This window comes from Ambystoma mexicanum, chromosome 1p (genome assembly GCF_040938575.1).
Source record: "Ambystoma mexicanum isolate Mex_15411 chromosome 1p, UKY_AmexF1_1, whole genome shotgun sequence".
Lineage (NCBI taxonomy): Eukaryota > Metazoa > Chordata > Amphibia > Caudata > Ambystomatidae > Ambystoma > Ambystoma mexicanum.
The window spans coordinates 555,321,114-555,342,766 of NC_090921.1; the positions used below are offsets into that span (position 1 = coordinate 555,321,114).

Genomic DNA, 21,653 nt, shown 5'->3' on the forward strand with positions numbered 1-21,653 from the left:
GAAGCGTAAATCTATGCTAATCCATTTTTCTAACATAATTGAATTGATTAGAATAGTCACACAGAAAAAACCCAGTTTTAAGACTCAGAGTGAATGATGTTAATGACTATAGCATCCAAATGGCAATAAAAACATTATGGGATGAAATTTCACTGTTAGGGAGAATTCTGCAGAATGGCTAATTTCCTTTAACTACTGAGTCCCTCAGCAGCTTTGCTGGAATTCTAGAATTTATTTTTTTCACCTGGTAAGAGTGTGAGCCTTTTTTCCTACTCTTACATGTGTTTTGCTGTGTGTGTTTAACATTTTTGTGTTCATTGACTGTGGCGCTTCACCTACTCCATAGGCATCATGTTTTTATTGTGTTTTACACAGCACCCTTAGTGTATGATGCCTGCTCTCTTGAGCTCAGACAGCACTTGGCGGATTCTAAGGAAATAAATCCAAAGAAGTTAGCTAAGGCTGTTGATTTGTGGGTTGCCAACAGGGCTACTCACAAGGATTCTGGGGCAACTCAGAAGAAGGATGAGGGAAAGCAGCCAAAGAAAGATAACAAGGAGAATTCTAATACCTCCAATCCAGAGGAGGGCCCCAAACATAACCAGGGTAAGCCACATGGGAAACCAAATAGGGCTAGTGAATCCTCTGGTGCTCAACGAGAGGTAGGTCAGCAGAAACCCCCATTCCAGAGAGCAGTTGGTAAATGCTATGTTTGTGGGTCAACTGACCATATTAAAGGTGATCCCAGGAGCAAGGGTAAACCTGCAGGGATCAGCACTGCCTCCTCAGCCTTCTCCCCAGAGGAAGAAGTACAAATGGCAAGTGCCCACTTTGAACTATTTGCTGAAGCAACCTTGGGTCTTCAGGCATCTGTATCCTTAGAGTCCATGGGTCTGAGTAAGAAACAGAATATGGATGTGCACAATTCCATTCCAGAACACTCTAGAGGGTATTATATGGACAGTGTCCTTTTCAATGGCCAGGATACTCCTGCCAGGAGAGACACTGGGGCCAGGAGAACCGTAGTGGATGAAAGCTTTTTCAAGCCTGAAGATTTTGATAAGGCACCCAAAGGTCCCACTAAATCATCTGGAGGCCCTGTCCAGTTGGTTCCAATTCTACCAGCTTTCATTCAATATAATAATATGACAGTGAGGATTCCTGTCAGTGTCCAGAATGAGGTGCGTGGGAGAATCCTGTTGGAAAATGATTTAAAAACTCTAGGAGTAGTAGCCAGTACCTGCAGGTCTCCCAGTGAGAGAAAACAGAACCAAACCAAATTGGCTAGAGAGGCAACCTTAAGAGACCACTCTGAGCCTGTAGGAACCTCTGCAGAGAACCCCACTGCAAGCCCTGGTGTTAGTAAGTTGACATCTAACCCAGGCAAATCTGAGGCTAGTATAGTAGGGAAATGGGAGCCCCAACCAAGCTCCATCATTGCCCATCCAATTGTAAAGTCTTTGACTCCCCTTGCTTATGATGAAGAGGTGGACAGACAAATTGGACCCCTCTCTAGGCCTGTGAGAACTGGTAATTCTCAAAGCTGGTGGAAAACCAGGAAACATAGGTATAATGCTAAACCCCTTAAGACTATTGGAGCTTCTACTGAAGACTCCAATGTAAATCCTAGTATTAGGAGAGAAACTTCTAAAATAGGTAAGGTCAGATCTCAAAGGAAGTGGCAGCATGTACCTTGCTTGACCACAGTCCCTCCAACCAAGATACCTGAGACCCAACCTGCTCTTACCAGAGAGGTGGTGTGGAACCATGGAGGCCCCTCTAGATCTAAGTGATCCCTTTCCAAAGACCCCTTGAAAAAGCCTATTATAGGTTCAGAGGTTGTTACAACATCTGAGGGACTGTTAGAACAGATTCCCTATACATTAAAAAAGAGAGGTGTACCACAACAGGTTTGTAGGTCATATAGTCTACAAATGAAAACCATTGCTAAAAAAATTCCTAGCAAGGGTTACAAAAGGTTGATGGTGTACTCAGCAGGCCATTTAACCGACTTGCAACAGGAGGTCCATCCTGGTGGGGATTACACCCTCCTGTCCCTTAGTCTGGGTGGGGCGAGTGTTAGGGAGAATTCTCCAGAATGGCTAACTTCCCTTACCTACTGAGTCCTTGAGCAGCTTTGCTGGATTTCTAGGATTTATTTTTTTCACCTGGAAAGAGTGTGAGCCTTTTTTCCCACTCTTACATGTGTTTTGCTGTGTGTGTTTAACATTTTTTGTGTTCATAGACTATGGAGCTTCACCTACTCTATAGGCATCATCGTTTTACTGTGTGTTACACAGCACCCTTAGTGCAGTGACACAGGGTTGTCTTTTTCAAACTTCCCACTTTAAACTCCATATTCTGGGACTGACTACTGTCTCTCAGAAAGTTGCCATTGACTTTATTAGTCTTTATAAATTCACAGACCCAGTACAAACTATCTTACATAAAGTCCTGGAAAGGGTTAATAGTGATCCCTTTTTGCCTGTCTCTCATGGAACATTATTGCGTTCCCCTTTCTTTAAGATTTGGTTGGTGGCAGTGGTATCTACCCTATCTTTCCTACAGCGGTCTATGTAAATAGCCTTGGTACTGTTTTAGGCTAAGTTAGTAGCCTCAAACGTAAATACGCTGGACCCCAGTTACTTTTATTTGGTTACGGCTGGGTTTAATCGCCATTTCTTTTTGTAAAGGTCTTTCTCGTGTTTTACTCTGAGCGCCAAACCAGGTTTGGTTCCTTTATTCGCCATCCTTTGGCAGGTTTCTGCACAGAAGCCCTCCTTAGGCGCCTGAATGTCTGAGGGGGAAGACATGATGTGAGGGAGGGGTTTGAGACTCCCTGCACAGGGTCTCCTTGGAGACCCATGTCGCACTCTGTATGATTGGCTGTGGTGACTGTCCCGCCAGGACAGCCACCTTGCTGTGTGAATGGGGGAACACTGCATAAAAAGCAGGTCTCTGGGGCTTGGAAGGCAGAGTCGCCACTGGATCGAGAGTACCGAAGAGAAGCTGAAAGAAGAGGACCACTACCACGAGTGAACCTCCCGGTGAAGCCCTGCTGCGGGTCTGAATCTCCAAACTTCGACGACAGAGAAGATCTGCAAGGAATCTTCTTCCATTGAGTTGGTGGGACCAACCAATTCGCCAAACACCAAGCAAGGCCTCCCTCCCCTGATTGAATTTGCTGTGCACAGCTGCAGTGAACCAGATAGCCAGGAGGAAGGGACCCTGTTTGGGTTTTAAAGAGCGCACCTTTTATGTGTTGCTTTGCTCTGCTGCTGGTTTCTTCCCTGGGCAGTGCAGGACCCTCCAGTCTTCCTACTTCGTGTCAGTCTGACAGTCGCTTCAGGAACGGTGAGCATGCAGGACCTGCCAGGAACTTCTGCTTCAGCTACAGCCTTCTTCTTCATTTAAGGTACTGTTCTAACCCGGTTGTTCGTTCCGTCCGACCGTGGTGAAAGTGTTTGAAATCTTTCGCCAATCCGAGGGCTTGTCCTTCTCTACTCTTTTAAGTAACTTTTCTTCCGACCAACTTCTTTTCGAACTCTTGGAAAAGACTTAACCGCAAACTACTCTGAACTGTGTGCTCCTCTGCAAAGACTCTGTACTATTAACATTGGCCAAGGCCTATTTATTTGAATCCTCATTGTAGCAAGCCTTTTCTAGATTGCCCTGCCTAGTTACTTGGTGGTGCTGCTTAATTTTGTATAACCTTGTCTTTCCCTCCCTTTTAAATTGCTGGAGTGCCATTTTGTTCACACTTCATTTTGAGCCTATCTTGTCCTGAATTGATTGGGGGTTGTGTAGTATATTAAGAGTGTGATTTTTCTGCTGCTTCACTTAGTGAATTGTTTTACAACTGATGTGTAAATAATGAATATTCTTTTACTCAGAAACCTTGAGTCCGTATTTGTTTGAACCATAGCAATTGCTGTCCTTTGTGTAACTATTGATACTGCTAACTTATTCTTGTGATAAGTCTGGCTGCTCAGCCATCACTACCACTTTACTGTGTAGTACAGGCTTGTACCAAAGGTGAATTTGTACTGTCACTTGTAGTCTTATTGTGTGTGGTGTTCCCAAAGGGTACTGCATGTAATTCTGCCTAACAGTCACAAGTAGTGAAAAAAAGAGAGGCTAGATATACTACAGAATGACATTCCGAAAATCATTACACATCTTAAAATTAAACATTGTAGCTGGTTGCATAGACACAAAGCAACAAATAAGAGCAAGCTATGGATGCAGCAAGCACATCATGCAAAGACTAACAATAATACTGGGATCCGGACCACACTGAGAGGGGCTACAAAGAAAAACTTGATTATCAGTGTGCCCGAAGAGAGTTGGCGTTGCCACATTAAGAACACCTTGGGGGCCACTCTACCTCGAGATGAAGAACATACGGTATTGATTGATTCCATGTTTTTACTAGGTCATACCCCCAGGGGTCTCTGGGTGTTGATCAACAACTCCTTGGGAGCAAACGCGTGATTTTTGTATTTAGTACAGTTAAAAAGGAACGCTTCAGCCTACTTGAGCAATAAAGGTACTATTGCAAATGTTAGCTGCTTGGAAGACTAATAACATCCCACCGACAGAAAATAGCTGGAGAAGAATTCAAGGGCAGGTTTGCGCTTTGTAATGATCTACTAGGCTGGTAGTTAATGCACTTGCAATAAGATATTTTGGAGAAAAGTATTGAGGGCATTTAAAAGTAAGACGAGCCAGCTTACACTGAATCCTGCTATAGGTTCGCATTCCTGTGAATGGAGCTTTAGGACATGTTTATGATTCACTATCAATATTATGGTGGGTCTGGAAGAAAAAGCAAGAAATAAATCCTTTATGTCTGTAATGGGATAGCCAAATAGGCCATTTCAGCTAAAAAGCCATACGTGCACAGGGCCACCTAGTAGCCATCACTGGAACTTGATCTTCAGATCCAAGCCACACAGCAATGTGCTGATGAGCTGGATGGCTTTCTTTCGGACCCATGTGATGGAATTGTGTAGTGTTTTACGGCAACACTATTTTATACATAGTTCTATGAACACTAGAAAGGCAGCTCTCAAGGATACATCAACCAAACACTTGCACATTTCACCTTCATTGAGGAAGTGAAGTGTAGCTTGGCATCCTTGAGAACTGGCACTGAAAAAGATCTCCTCATCAGGGATCAATGATGTCCTTCCTGGTCATCCGTTCATGCGCTGGGACCAACTCATTGTTCGATCTGGGTTACAAAAACAGCCAAAGCTAGCAGTTTTGGCTGACACCGGTGTTCCCTGCGGAGGCATACTACACTAACAAGCTGGGACTAGCTAGATCTGTTCTATACAAGTTTCAGAGTGGTTCACAAGGGGAGGACCATTGTGCTTATGGAAGTGTGGACCACCAGGTCATTTTCGGAGGATTTAGAAGCGGAATTTGGTTTAAGTTCCAATGATTAGGTATCATAATTCAGTGTACAGGGTTCATTCCCACATGGCCGGGCTGTGCCTCTTTTAGCCAGAGGGCTGGCGAGATGAGCTTTTTACATGGTGGTGGATTAGTTAAATGGACTATGAGTGCATTGCATTGGTCGCGACCAATCGCTTGACCTTTGTGCCTCGCTACTCCTTCTCACTGAAAGGAGGGCTACTGAGCTATACAACTTAAGTGCTTTCGTTGGGGGGAATAACGCTACGACAGATTAGGGTGTTGTGTATGCTCGTTGAGTCTCTTCATAAACAGAGTAGGAAAAATAGGTATGGGAGTTTTGTCACAATTCAAATATGCCGACAATTCAAGAGGTTCTGAGTTTGGCTGAAAAGGATTGCACCTGGAAAATTAAAATCTGTATGCATAATAAAGATACTTAACTGTTTAAGAAACATAGATGTCAACAAGGTGTTTTGTATGCACCATAGAGCGGTCCTACTGGCGTGTATATGACCCATAGTTACTCTAATATGTGTACAATCCACACTCACATGTGTACTGTATGCACCATTGAGGCACTCATGTGTGCAAGCAACGCAAGACCCTCATATTTATCTGAGCCCAGGATGTTCAAATGAGACTCGTCTGTGTGTAATCACTGCAACGTAACTTGGGTGTATGCACAATGAACACTGTCCCACGTGCATGAGCCGCAGAGCCTTTAATATCTGTACGTCTCATAGAGGGTTCTATGGTAGTGCAATGAAGGTCTTTTTTTCAATGGGTTTTTTACCAAAACCTTTTCTCGAAAAAACTCATCACATTTCTTTTTTGATTTTGGGAAGATTCCACAACTTGTTCCTCCCCTATTAATGTAACATTATTGCCTACACCCCCTATCCCTTATATACCCTTACGCACTACCCCATATATTTTATGATGAGTTTTTAAAAAAAAAACATTTCGGTAAAACACCGATTGAAAAAAGACTGTCGGTGTAACAACATTGCACCCCCATGGAGAGCCTCAAACAAATATCCACCAGCTCCTAAAAGGAGATATAGATTTTGAGCCTTCTTATCAATTATGCTTCATGTTTTTGCATCTCCTTAGGTCCAAGTAATGCTGTCAGCATGAGTGACGAAGACCCCTCACCAAAAAGAGAAGGTGGAAAGAAGAAAGTGCCCGGTAAGCAAGGAATCAAGCTGTGTGTTATGCAACTGTGAGTCGTATGTTAGCACCTTTCCATTTAAGAAGTGGATGTGATGTGCCCTTAGACTTCTCACGGATTAGTGGTGTGTGGCATATGGGGAACCCTTTTCAAAATATATGCCCTGATATTTGCGTGTGGTGGCCAAATGGGACCACTCATACCCACAGTGGGATTATGGCTCCTGACATCGGAATCAATTCTGGGAACTGCTCCATAGTTTCCACCACGTACCTCCCCTCCTGAGGAATCAGTAATTACAAGTTTGTTAAATGGGTCACCAACTCTCTGTGATCATGTGATTAGCCTTGGAAAAGACCAAGGATTATCGAAAAAGATGGTATGTTGACGTCTGTTACCGGTCTAAAAAGTACACAAAAGTGATTCTTTACGAATATGAAAATGTTTAATGTATTTCCTTTTTCCCTTTTCTCCCCCAAATGTTTACCAATGACTAGATGTGGGTGCCCAAAAGTGTAGCTTTAAGACTGATCACTGAACCCAGTTATGCTTAAACAGGATGCGCCTTTAGGTACTGATTTCGCATACTGATTAACTTTCTGGCACTTTCAGTGCTCTGCACAATTTTGTTAAAATGGTGTTATTGGCTAATGGCCCCATTATTTAAATTCTTATACCACTCACATAGTCACACTGAGGGTCATCTGAAGTCCTGCTAACTCACATAGGATAACATTAATCTCAAAGACCAGTTAAGAGGTCAATATTAACTTCCTACAGGGATCAGGACCAGGAACAAAAGTAAGAGGTGCATTTTCATGAAGATGCAAAAAACATATCTAGGCGTAAGGTGTGTGGTATTCATTGCTCATTGTAGAATTAGTGTTGTAACACTGGCTTCCTCACTAGACCACATTGTGTGATCCTTGGAAAAATACTGCACTGTCTTTGTGCCCAGTCATATCCCTTATTTGACACCTGAGCTCCTCGAAATGGGCTGTCCACAAAATAATGGTTACCTAAAAACTAAATAATGTTTATATTCTTCAATGAACATCTGTCCAAGTTGGGTTAAGGCGAAACACAGGCCAAAGACTTGTTTATGTAAATCCCAGTCTACTCATCTCTTTTCCTGTGATGATCGTGATATCATTGGATTTAGTGGCTGTTACTGTGGCAATAGGCCCCGAGCTGGCGGGCCATTAATGCTTAACTTAATGCCGCCCGAGCCCATAATTAACGAAGGCCCCAGGGGCATTACCTTATGCTGTAATGGCCTGCCAGCGAGGGCGTTATTGCCGTTAGTATTCCCGGGGTTGAAAGCCCCGGGATGCAAATGGTCTTTGTTTTCCCCGTCGTTTCATTATTACGCTGGCAGTTGCAGTATGCCCCTAGTGATACAAAATTAGGCTGCACATACTGCTTCATTACTATGGAACAGCAGGGCTCCATTTTGGGCTCTAGTTATTCCACGGTAATGAATGTGTTCACAATTATTATGCTTCAAAAGGATTGCAGAACGAATTTTAGGGGTCCCATTGTGGATAATTGAAGTGAATGAAAGAATGAAAGAAAGAAAATGGTAATATATGCAGTTGTTTTAATTGTTGAAACAACTTATGTTAAGCAACATTTTTAGGAAAATAGTTTTAAAATGCAGAGAATTTCAATAATTGAGAAGAAAAGAAGTACTGATATAGAGAGATTGCACCAATTTAGTGTCCAACTTAATGCAAACAAGGATTAAAATAATGTAAGCAATTTTTACAAGGTAGTCATATGAGGAAAATAGAAAGAAATCGTACAGACCTTTAAGGTAAAGGTGAACGTAAGTGGACGGAAAAGATTACAGAACATTACATTTATTTTGCGTTAAATTGAACATTTCCATGAAAAGTAAAGGAACACTGTGGATTAGGGTTATTTTCACAGATGTTCGACAGAATGGCGTTTACTGAATTATAAGGCGATGGAATAGGTGATGTTATACATGGTGCCTCAACATTGATAGTGGGTTCAGATGCAGATCTGGGTGGTATATATTGTGGAGCATGGCCCTGGTGGAGAATTGAAGACCAATCTTAACCTTGTGTTGCTTGGGGCTGCCAATAACTGGTCATTGATGTTAGGATTTGGTGTCCAGTCACAGACACAATTTCTCTGGTATCCAGTCCAGCATTGGAAAGTAGTTGGATTGCAGTTGCCTGAATGCAGTGATTGGTGTACACTTTACTTAAACAAGTGGACGGTTAGTGTACCATGTAGGTTCTTCTGTGCATTGATTTTGATGGAAGTGACGAAGCATAAGTAAAAACAAGGTGCGTGTGTAGGCAATTTAGAGATGTACAGGAGAAGTGATTTCACGGGGCATTCGGGATTGGTGGGAATTACATACATTCTGCCTCTCAGGTTGCTCCGGTTTCGCTCCAATAAATTGTGGTGATTTTTGGTTAATTCGTTGAATGTTAGTGTGGCATACTGCTACCCATTTTCATCAGCCACGACTTTGAAAGTATTTGGTGGGAGCAGCAGCAGTCCGTCACGTCCTCTTCTAGCAAAGTGTATTTTGATGTTGAACCATACTTTAAATTGTAAAGTTTCTAGAAATTTGATATTTAAAAAATTCCACAAGACCGTGGTCTGGTGGGATCCGTACGTGTGATTGGTGCCTTGTGTTGTGCCTGATCCCTCCCATTCCGGCATAGTCTTTTTATAATTCCAATGAATACATTGTTTGCTGCAATTAACTGGTCACTTTGCATTATGTTGGTATTCTACTGTAAGGTAGATTGTTGAGGTGTCGATTTAGACCTGAACGCAGTGAAGTCAGACGTTGTGGCTGATATTCGTTTCCATGTACAGTGCGCACCTCAGCATAAAATGAGCGTAGTAAAGATGAAGTAATGTTAAAAGAAAGCATTTCAAAAGAATATGATTGACCTTTCTGTACAAGCCAGCCCTTGAATGTGTCAACTGCCCATTTGGTTGCACATTGTGTGTTTTGTTCTGATCCATTTAATTCAATTTCATCTAGGTCTGTGTTGCCCAGAGAAATATGCCTGCAAGCAGTTTTAGTCATTGCTTGCTCATTCATGCTGGTTTTTAAGGCTGCTGTTGATATTAGTCCTTCTTCAGTTTCTGTGGTAGTTTCATTGAGCCACTCCACCATTGTCAATGGGCCGGTGATTGAGACGTTGATTACAGCAGGGGCCTTGTAGGAATCGATGCGGGCACTGCGGCAGTCATAATTACCGATGCAGGAGATGTGTGCTGCTTTGTTACAGTTTTGACAGGAATGGTATTAGATGTGGCAGAGATTACAGGCTGGGTATGCTGTCACGGTGTGCTTTCTATCGAGTTCACAGGAAATGTCGGCATTCCAATGAAAGGTAAGAATGAAGCCAACCGGCGCAAGGGGCATGCAGCTCTGTAACTAGTTTTACCATGTAGTAATGCTCAGAATATAACCAATCAGAATGTAGACTGTTTCGCTTTATTGGGAGACCGGGTACTAATGGGGTTAATGGTTTCATTTCCCAATGACACTTCTCTTTTCATTGGCTATGATATCATCTGCGAGGGATGATGGTCGATGTTAACTCATTTCTACAGTTTCCATCCTCACTCCTGAATATGGACCTATGGAAATACCCTCATACATATTAGGACAGGCTATTCAAGGTACACATATCACTCAATCTTTGCATGTCCAAAAAGGACTGCAGGCAAAAAGTGTCAATGTGCAGCAGGATGCTCGGTGGATATATCAGCATGTGATTCAGTGCAACAAGCTCCATTTCTGTCTCTTTGTCATTTCAGATTTCACATGGGAAGTGAGGTCTAATGGTAGCATCTATGACAAATCTGTCAAGAAGAGGAGTTTCTTATGTATCAAGCGACAGAAGTATGCGGTAAGTTCATCATGGGGAAATAAGTCTTTTTCATATAATATGTATATTGAAGTAGCAATTGTGAAACATTCGAGCCTCCACATACATAGTTATCTTTCAACATATCGTATTTATGCTACCACCCATACTTCATTGCCCATGTTTCCACTGACACCGTATTCTTCCATATACCTCACTTCATCACATATCATCACTCATGATAATCCACCTGCGGCACCAAGAGACAATGGGCCTCATTACGAGTCCGGCGGTAACCATGCCGGAAAAACTGGCAGGTAGCCGCCGGACCCGTAATGATTTACTGGCGCCTGACTTGCCGGAATGACCGGGGTATTACAACCCCGGCCTTCTGGAAAGTCAGACGCGGGTAAATTGTAAGTCCCCATTCCCATGGAGTCGGATAGGACTCCAGGGGAATGGGGACCATGGAAGCACCGGCACTGTTAATAACGGTGCCGGTGCTTCTGTGGAAGTCTACTGGCAGGTGTTGTTCTGCCCGCCAGGTCAGACCTGGCGGGACGAAACGGCACTAGCCAGCATACTCATATTCTGGCGTTCTGGAAACAACAGTGACGGGAGGCTTTCCGGCACCATTGTTTCCGGACCGCCAAACATGTAATTGAGGCCCAATGTCATTAATGGACAACACTGTACAAGAGCAACACATCGATCAATCAATTTATTTTTATTTATTTATTGCATTAATGAAATGCCCAGACACGGAGGTATCACAGCATTGTGTTACAGTGGAGACAACACCTAGGTAATTAAGAGGCATAGGATGGTGGGAGGGAGTTCCAAAGGGCCGGTGCAGTAACACAGAAACTCACGCCCTCTGCTTTTTTTGATTTTAAACGGGGCATGTGTAGGGAGATACTGGCATTGGATCTGAGGCCACATCTGTGAGTTGTAATGGAAATGCAATTGTTGAGGTATTGCAGGGACACACTATGAACACAGTGGTGCATGTGGAAGAGTCTTTTGAACTCCACCCGAGCTTTAATTGGTAGCCAGTATGCCACGCGTTTGGTGTCTGATATGTGATCTGAGTGCTTGAGGCCAAGGCCAGAATGGAGCACTTTATTGTGAAGCAGTTGTAGTTTGCTTAGGTTGGCAGAGGAAGTACCCATCAGCAGAATGTTGCAGTAGTCGAGCTTGGGCATGATTTAGTGCGCGAGACAGTTACCGGGGGAGAGGAATTGTCTACTGAGTGAATTGAGTCTCGCAGTGCAGGCTGTTGACGAGGCTAAGGAGCTGTTGTGTCTAGAAATAGAAAGATCAGCTTCAAGGTGAACTCCAAGTGTTTTGATGTTCTTCAGGACTGGGATAGGAGTGCCATCAATACAGAAGAAAGAGATGGAGGAGTCCAGGTGCTTGAGGCGGTATGGGGTGCCTATGATGAGGAGCTCCATTTTCTCAACATTAAGACAGAGATTGTGAGTGGCCATTGTTAAAATGGATTTCTGATCTCTGACCTGGTGGGCAGAGGTTTAGAAGGCCAGCCTAGTTTCTTGGAACAGGGTAACCTTCTGGACAAGCCACACCAATCAAGGTAGCTATGGCGGCGGTCAAGACTAGGTCTCAGGAGGGGTGAGGGTGACTGAAAGACCTCAATGAGCACACAGAGAAAAGGACACTTACAAATCACTCCCAGTCTGGTGTATATATTTCAAAATACAAATACATTTTTTCCAAGGCCTTTGCAATTCAAAACACAGTAACAAAATCACAGCAATACTATTAAACCAATACAATCCTAGCTATACACATATGGGTTCTAAAGGGTGACTGCACCAAATGGGTCCACAACCTAAATAGGGAAGGAAGCAGGCACTGCAAGCAGTCTTTAGCCCCATCTGCATCAAACACAAGCCTAACTGAAGGGCAGTCCAATCCCTAAAATGAGAGGAGCCTAATGCTCAAATATACTTGCGAAGCAGTCGCACGCGGCAGTTCAAATGGGCGAAGTAGGGTCTTTTGTAGGGGCTGTAGCAGCACAGGAAGGCAGGTAAGGTGATGCAGAATAGGTTCCCACTATTTGAGGAGGGTCTCCACTGAGGGCAGAGCAGTTTCCAAGAGTTGGGAATAGTTTGCCAGTTCGCACTAGCAGTGGAAAGTAGAGGGTCCCCATGGGGCCACTCGTGCATAAAAATTGATGGATGCACTAGGGGCCACCGGTAAGGTTTGCAATTACTCACCGACCCCGGGCACAATCTGGACCAAACTTCGGCTGTCGAGTCCACTTCGGTTGCAGGTTCAAATGTGGCAATCTCGCGGCTCTGCGGCTTTCAGCAGCGAAGATACAGCTTTGATTCCCAAATGGGACAGTGGCGATTTCTCTGCTCCTGGTGGATGGATCAAGCCAGTTCCACTGCAGCAGGCTTCATGGCACAGAGGACCACAGCTGCAATGAACTTGCAATGTTTGTCACCACGGCTGGGTGACACGGTAACCGCATATACCCTGGTTCGGAAGCACTCACTTTACTCAGGACCTGGGAATGCCAAATGTACAAAATTCAGTGTGAGAGTGCTAAGAACACCTTGAAACGGCAGCGTATCAGGGCAAAACTCCTGCACAAGCTGGTCAGCCCACTGGTTGGTCCAGGGACACTACAGAAATGAGTTACTTGCAGGTTTTGATGAAGGTGCTGAGAATAGTTGGTCTCACTATTCTAATGAGTCGAAGCATCTTCGCAGACCTTCTAGGATGACCAGATGCAGAGGGCTCCTATGAGACGACAGCGGGCTCAGGGTGCCAAACCTTCCGATCACCAAAGGTTCCTCGACTCGGCTTCTTAGTTTAAGGATACTTGGATCCTATCCTTCGTTCAGTGAGAACTCAAGAGATCAACATGGTATGGGTGTTTGGAGCCTTCTCTTTTCCAAAATCTCCTTCGCGCCAAAACGGTGAGGACCCAATGGGAGATCTGCTCACTTACAGGCATGCCATATGTGGACCAATCATGGACCACGGTGGTCCCAGGCATTCACAGCACTCCTGACTCTCTGGCACCAAGGATGTGTATTGGAACTAGACGTCCAGCCTACATCCTGGGGCGCGCACACAAGGCATGCAGAAGCCTTTGAAAGCTTGCCGTTTCGCGGGAGAATGCATGCCCAAATAAGGACTGACCCAGGTCAGCTTGACCTGGGGAAGGTGAAGGGGCAAGATGGCCAAAGGAACCAAGAACCTTGTGGCATGGCCATTTTGGAGCCAGGCCACCTAACCGTGCCAAACACGGTAACCGTGGTTTACCTGGCAGTAAAGTGTTAAAAATATATGAAAAGATAAGCTGCCGCCAGCCCTGTCCAAGGCACATCTGCACTTCTCCTAAACAATCCTTAGTTACTAGGGTCTTTGGAAATGACAGGAAGACCCAAGTGCACTATACTGGAAGGTACATTGTGCACTTTTAACATGTTGAGGAAAAGTTGCAACATTGACAAGGACTAAGGAAAACAAAGTCTCCCAGTACTGACTGTCTTAAGGGCATGTCAGTTTCCCCATAACAAAGTGAGCGAAAAAGCCCAGGGGAGTGCAGCAGAAGACTGTACTCCTCTGGCAAAGTCAGACTATGGTGTTTAAACAAAGCAAAAAGTTGGAGGGTACACAACTGGAGGGAAAATTACACATAGAATGGAATTCTTTCCTAACAGCCATCCAGTTCTGTATTGTGCTGTATACCTCATTTATAGTTAGAGAGTCCAATCTGTAATCACCTGAGAGAGGGATGAGGATTTGCATATCATCACCAAAATATGTGTAGATATCTCTAGCATCAAGGAGATCAAAATGGGGTCTGGTGTAAGTGTTATAGAGAGCGTGGGAGAGGTAAGAGCCTTCCAGACACCCAGTGGTGCCGGAATAGCATCAGCTGCTGAGTCTCCTATGAAACCCATGTAGTGCGGTCACTAAGGAAAGATTTAACCCAGAGTAGTTTCCTCAGAAAAGTGGAAGTGATTGAAGAGATGTTGGCAAAGAATATTGTGATCAACCAGGTCAAATGTCGCTGAGAGATCAAGCAGAGAGCAGGATACCTGAGTCTCAGATGGCATCCATTTAGATTTTAAATCAAGTAAGGCAGTTTCCGTGCTGTGTTTGGAGCAGAATTCCGATTGCCTATTACCAAGAAGATGGTTAATTTCCAGGAAATGCTGGACTTGGGTATAGGCGAGAAGATCTTAAATTTTGAGCAGGAAGGGGACAGTAGTGATGGGGCAGTAGTTAGTGGGGGTGTTGGGGTCAAGGGAAGGTTTTTTCGGAGCAGTGACACCCATGCTATTTTGATGGAGGAGGGCATAGAGATGGAGGAAAAGGAGGCATTGGTGAAGTCTGTGAGGATAGGAGTGAGGGTGCACATAGTTTGAATATGTGGGCAGGACATGCATCCCCATTTCAATTGGATGGTTTGAGCATTCTGATGGTGTCCGCTTCAAGCTCCTGGGAGACTTGAGAGAAGGAGAAGCAAGGGGTGTTCATGGTGGGAGACCTACTAAAGGGGAAGGAACATCAGAAGGGAGAGCTTTGCTAGTGAGGAGGGTCTTATTTTCATTGTTTTTGGTGAGCAGAGTCGATTTTAATCAGGAGGGCATTTTGGATAGTGGTGCACCAAGCTTTGTCCGAGCGAGTAGTGGCAGTGGGGAGGATGGGGTTTTCAAACTCACAGAGAATAGTGTATAGTTCTTTGCTGTTTGAACTAGCGTTGGTGATTCAATCATTATAATTGTTAGATTTTCAGGTTACAACTGTTTTCTTGTACTCCAAGGCTACAGTGGCAACCGCAGGGAAGTTTGTTGTAGAGGGGTGTTTTTTGCACGGATGTTCCAGGTCTCATTTGTCTCTGCGAAGCAAAACCAACGCCTCAGCAAACCAGTTTTTTTTTGCTTTGTGAGGTTTGGGAATTATGGATTTTATAGGTGCAGGCTGGTCAAGAGCAAGGAGCAGGCCCGCATGGAAATAATGAAATAATTGGCCAGGTCCTCAGCGGATTGTACTTGAGGAGTGGAGTTTGGATAGATTGTTGCAAGGGTGGGTGGTTTCAAGTCTTTGTGCTTTAGGTTGCACGTGTTGTGAAAAAGAATGGGGCTGAGCATCAAAGTGGGTGTTTTGTGGGTCTTCTGTAGTGAGAGATCAAAACGAATTAGGAAATGGTCGAACCGCGTCACTGGTTCGATGGAGGATATGGTGATGGTAGTATAAGCAGTGAGTACCCAGTCTAGAGTACTAGAACTTTAGCGTGTGTAGGGGCTCAGATACACTGGGAGATGTTCATGTCACTGAGTGTGACTGCAAGACCGGTAGTTTTGGTGTCGTTTGAATTGTTAAGGCCAAGGTTGAGGTCTCCTAAAATTATGCATTTGGTGCATGGTATTGGAGTGGCATAATGTGTAGTGGGATATCTAAGTGAGGCTGGCTAGGGCCAATGGGTTGCTTATAGATAAAGAGCAAATTCACTGTGGTTTGAGGGTCACATGTCAGCCTAGGTAGCAACATTTCATACCAGGGGGTGGAAGGGAGAGGGGAGGTTCTGAAGTTCAAGGAAGATTTGGCAATGAGGGCAACTCCACCTCCTATCCCTGTAAGTCGACCAGACCTACAGACAGTGTAGTCAGGGGGATGGACAAGGAGAAAAAGGGGCCGGAGGCATCATGGAGCCAGGACTCAGTGATGGCGAGGATGTCCAGGTTGAGTTCAATGAGTAAGTTGTGAATTTCCACTGCATTAGCTCCAAGTGATCTAGCATTTATGAGGGCGCACCTGAGCCGCTCAATATGCTTCTAATAACTCACTATTGTTTCTTGCCCAGATTCTTCCTAGGGTAATGCAGAATCTTGTTGTAGTACTCTTTGAATTACTAATTAAACAGGAGTATGAGAGCTTGCCACTAAGGACAAACGTGGTTCAAATAAACTGTTCTTTGGAATTCTTCCACTCAGGAGGTTCTCAGAAGGTTCTACAGCCATGTTTTAGCTCATTGCACCCTTCACAGAGGAGCAATATCCATTTGCATATCAGTCTAATCCCACGCACAAGGACAATCCTTCACTGAAATGCTAGGCAAATCTCCTCTGAACAAGAGTACCATCAACAACCCCAGACACCTGTTGTGGCTTTGGTGGGTCTCCTCATTGAGGTGAAGCTGAGACACTATAAAGCACAGTGAGCATTTCTTGGGGTAGTCCAAGTGGGAAAAATCCCCCTGTTAGTGCTATATGTTTCAAGGTAATGAAAAAACAGAAAAGCAAAAATTCTTGAACAAGGCATTTCTTCATTTTTCTTTCAGGTAAAGGATAGAACGGATGCATATTTTAACTTAGTTATCTTTAGTATTGATTCCACAGTACCTAGGTCTCTTGACATATATATTTTGTTCCCGAGGGTTACAGCTATGTCCCTCCTTTAGCTCAATTGCTTATATTTCCACTCAATTGCCTGTATCCTTTACACTATCACATGACAATCCACCTGTGCATCATCATTATAATGACAATCTACCTGTTGACCAATATTCCATTAACAAACATCTACAGAACTAAGTGTGGCATGATTCTGTACATGTACAAGGTTCCTTGCCCAGATTCTTTGCATAGTAATCCAGCGACTCATTGAAGTTGTAGTTTAATTACTGTTCAAACTTTAGATGTGACTGTGAGCTTTGGGCCGAAGAATTTCAAACAAAATACTTTTTATTGAACTAGCTGACAATATTATGCTGAGATGGTAAATGAATAAGTTTTAAAGCCCCATAGACTTTGTCAACTAATGGTGGACACACAATAAATTATCAAAGAATAAAATCACACACAGAGATAGACATATCTTTTACATACAAAGAAAAAAAAAACAATACATTCTCCCACTTTAATCTCCATTGGCTGCAGGAAGAAGGCGGCAGGGGGTTCAGTCCTGCATGGTCTCTTCATCTGCAGGGCCATAAAATGGGAAAGAAACAGAGACTGAAACATTGCAAAGCAGTTCCCGTCGCCAGTGCAGGGAAATTACATTTCAAGCAGGGTCAAGTAATTCACCCAATTGTTTGCAAGTAATGTGTCCAAACACTTAATAACGACTAATAAGTGGAATCCAGAATGAAAATAAATGATGCTGTTGTAGAGAAATTCTGAAATGTAAGATTCAAAGGCACACAATTTGAGAAAAAAGGCTTTGCTTTTTCACACCTTCCTTGCACAGTCTAAGTTCTTCACATGTACAATGGGCTTACATTTCCAATGTTTCGACCAACCTCATGTTTTTCCAACTAGATCCATATAAGTGCCTGCAGTGACTGTAATGAACAGCCGGACTAAGCATAGCACCTTTCACCACTGTGTTGAGAGTGAAACATAGTTATAGTGCATGTCTCTGCAGCCTGCATGCTGGGCAGGTCAACCAGAGTTACTTAGGCCTACTTGCACCAATACAGAATTATTCCCTAAGCTTCTAAGGTGCCATGTCCACATTTACCCTAGCTGTGCCTCGTGTGCTCATACGGGCTTGCACACTGGCAAATACCAAAATAGGTTGCTCATGTTAGAATGGTCCTTTTCATTGTTGGCTTGTTGACTGAGAGTGCCTCTTGCTCGATAATACGTACAAATCATCTGTACATGCTGCCAGAGGATGAGGAAGGGAAATTCTTGCACAGATAAATTCCTCAGCCCACAAAAGGATGCGCCATCTCGCATAAGAAAAGTGGCACTGTTGTCAGTAATTACCTCTGGTGGTAAGTGATCTATGAACAATACCCCTCTTAGTGCTGTGTGTTCTGCTGTAGCAAGAAAACACAAAAACATTAGTGTAAATTTATAAAATAGTTAAAAAGAACAAGATGATCCCTCTGTTTTTTCTGGCAATGAATAGAAGGGATAGGTTACACGTAGTCTCAATTTATCCCCGTTACCGTTGTTTCCGGACCGGCAAACTACGAGTTCTGCGAGTGAGTGCCTTTCAGTCAGCCAGGGCTGTACTGGTGGGCGGAACAGCACCGGCTCGCAGACCATGTCGGATGCACCGGCACCATTCATGAACGGTGCCGGAGCATCCGACCTCCCCATTCCCATTGAGTACAATGGGAATCAAATGGGAATGGGGAGTAATATTTTCTGGCACCCGGGAATGGGCAATTACCGGGTCCACCGGGGCTGTAATGCCCCAATAATTGCCCATTCCCGGGTGCCGGAAAATTCATGACTCCAGTATTTACTGGCATGGCTACCGCCAATGTCATAATGAGGCCAAGTAAGTTAGATGCTTTGCCTCCAGCTTTTTTCTGGAGGTACATCCTACACTTTGCCACTAAAACTCGTAGTACCACAAAACAGTATTGTGGTGTTAAAGTGGTGTAGCACCACTTTCCCACCACTTTTTGCAGCAAAGTGTCAGCTTGTTACTTTTTCAGTAATCTCTGCAAAGGCATCATTAGAAAACAAATGAATAATTTTGCAGTCTCATGAAACAATTACCCATTCTGCCCTATTGCTGCAGTGGAATTTCACACACTGACGTCTGCAGCCCTGCAGTACATGCCATTCCTTTGCATTCTGTAGCAGGGGGTGAAGCTGCCTGAAGCCGCCCTGGAGCTCATGGGACAGAGCTTTTTCTTTAGAACATTCTGAACAAGGCGTTTTTCTCTTCAGTGTTGTTATAGCCCAGAGCGTGGGGATATACATGCAGCAATTAGAAAACTGGAATGTTGGTAGTTTCGTTGCAGACAATGGGGAATAGGAAGGCAAATAATTGCTACAATATGCCCTCTGTGTCAACCTTCCAATATGTTTCCTCTGCTCTCCTTATTGACGTAGAACACACACTTGCACTTACAGGTGAAACCTTCTTATAGCATTGCAGCCCTTCGGACAAGGACTGTACCATCCCTAGCATGGACTCTTTCTAGTTTTAGATCCGCATTTGCAGCTCAGGTCTATAATGAGGCAAGAGGGCATTTACTTGCCAATATAGCCCTCAGTGACAGCGTAGAGAGTGTGTTAAAATGTCTACTCTCAAAATCACAAGGCACTAAGCTCAGAAATCTACATTCCTTCGTTGACCCTCCAGTGCAGTTGGGTGAGATTTGGAGAGGCATAGGGTCTTACAGGAGATTTTGATATGTAGAATAACTGTGTGCATATTAGTTAAATGTTAAACGTTAAATGTTAGAGGTATTTATATCGCGCACCATCACCAACAGAGTTGGTCCGCGGGTGCTCTGGCGGATCTGTAAATAAGCAGGGGCTTGGGGGTGGGTTAATCGGGAAAAGAGGGAGTAGGAGAGTGAGAGAGGCAGTGTGCTGTTGGCTGCTCCAGCTCGGTGCACACTGTGCTTTGGTATTAGTATTAGACCGGGGACAGACCACATGTGCTGTTGGTGTTTATGTGTTAGTTTGTTGATGCAGTGTGGTGAAGTGCGTGCGGTTTTCTGGTCAAGAGTAGGTTGTGTGAATTCTCAGGTGATTTAGGTATGCAGAGATTTGAAGGTAGGTTAAGTGAGGTGAGAATCCTGTTTGTGGCACATCTTGTCAGGTTTAAATTATATTACTACCAGTGGGATTAGTTGCCACTATCCTTTCTTGACCCTCTAACTGTCAAGGATTTTAGCGCGGCGCACTCCCTGTTGTATTCTAATGAACTGTGGACAGTGGTAATATTAGTAATATTCTTTCGATCTTTTTTTCAGGGCAATTCCATCACGACATCCAAATACAATGTTCTGACCTTCATCCCATTGAATCTATTTCAGCAGTTCCAACATGTGCACATACTCTACTTCACCTTTATGCTCATTATACAGGTAAGCAGTGCCCCTTGTCAGGTTTCATTAACAGCATGCAGTGCTCAATGGGAGGTTTGGTGCTCACATCTAAGTGGACATGCAACATGTTACAGCTGTTAAGGGTTTGTTTGATAAAGAACCTTCTTAGTGGACCCTTACAGATGGCAACCAAAGAGCTCATAGACCAAATGCATTGAGATATACTTTGAAAGAGGGCATTACATTTCAGTGGCATTTGCATTTTCTTATTATCCTAGACCTTCATTTAATTGAGATAACAAGTCCTTATCGTCCACATAGATAATGAGTTAGCAGTCAAGTTCCCCTTATAGAAGGCCATTTTGGGATACTACTGAGTTGGAAATGGAAGCAAACGGAAGCAAGTTTGTTCTGTTGACATGCCCTACCAACATGTTGCTCCACAGTGTAGTTTTCAGTTGCAATCTTGTAAAATAAGCATTTGCTAGTAAATTGTAATGGTTGATCATTGTTGACTGAACAGATCCTCGGACCCACCTGACCACCTCCCATGAATAGAGGTGTAGGTCTGTGAATCAATGAGGATTGGAGATTACCTTAGCAGGGTTGCTAATCAAGTGGACAGTGGTGGCATTCATTTGTTAGTAAAATGAAAAATCACATGTGCTACGATCTATGGAAATTATCTAAATTAACAGAATGTAACATTGGTGCAGGGGTGGAGGTAGATGTTCAGATGCGCTACACAAAAGTTTAGTCACTCTCAAATTGTTTACCATGAATTGTATTCAAGGAAAGACACAGAATTCGCTGCAGAAACATGATCTAGATTTTGTAATAACAAACATTTGAAAAAGTCAAAATTCAGTATTTTATTTAGACACATTATTTCACACTAGCTGAACTATGTAAGCATATTCAGTGTGTCTGATGTAAGTTCAAAAACAGAAAAGCACAAATAAAAAGCGCTATAAAGAATGTAACACTATGACCTCATATACCCAATTGCCCATACATGATATAGAGTTCCCAAAAGGTGATTGACCTCTTCTTATTTAACATCTACAGTAAAAACTCTCTCTTTAGGACAGCTGTGGGTGAACTTTAATAGCATGCAGATAGCCAGGAGTGGTATCCTGTGACTCTCAGATGACATCTCCAACAGATGCTAACTGCCTCCATAAAGCTTCTGTTTCCAATAAGGGAAGCTCTTGTCCCACCATTTAATTACATTTCTTTCCAGACAAAACACTAACTGTACATTCATCACAACTATCACTCATCCTTTTAGTTTCATTTTCCAAATGTGAGTTTGCACATTTGTATTCCCCTGACTCTTCCCATTTCCCGCTCCTAGAACCCATTTCCTTTTCTGTATGCCACCACAGCTGGGATC

The 21,653-nt window shown here is 43.6% G+C and overlaps 1 protein-coding gene across 2 annotated transcripts in view; it reads left to right on the top strand.

The window, feature by feature from the left end:
- The window catches only part of LOC138575511 (phospholipid-transporting ATPase IK-like), a 550,807-nt gene that overhangs the window by 90,316 nt on the left and 438,838 nt on the right, over window positions 1-21,653 (top strand). For both annotated transcript variants that reach the window (XM_069649490.1, XM_069649489.1), the window contains exons 2-4: window positions 6,538-6,612; window positions 10,415-10,506; window positions 20,183-20,296. In XM_069649490.1, coding sequence (XP_069505591.1) covers window positions 6,558-6,612; window positions 10,415-10,506; window positions 20,183-20,296 — 261 coding nt within the window. In that variant the 5' untranslated portion in view covers window positions 6,538-6,557. The remainder of the gene's footprint in view (window positions 1-6,537; window positions 6,613-10,414; window positions 10,507-20,182; window positions 20,297-21,653) is intronic.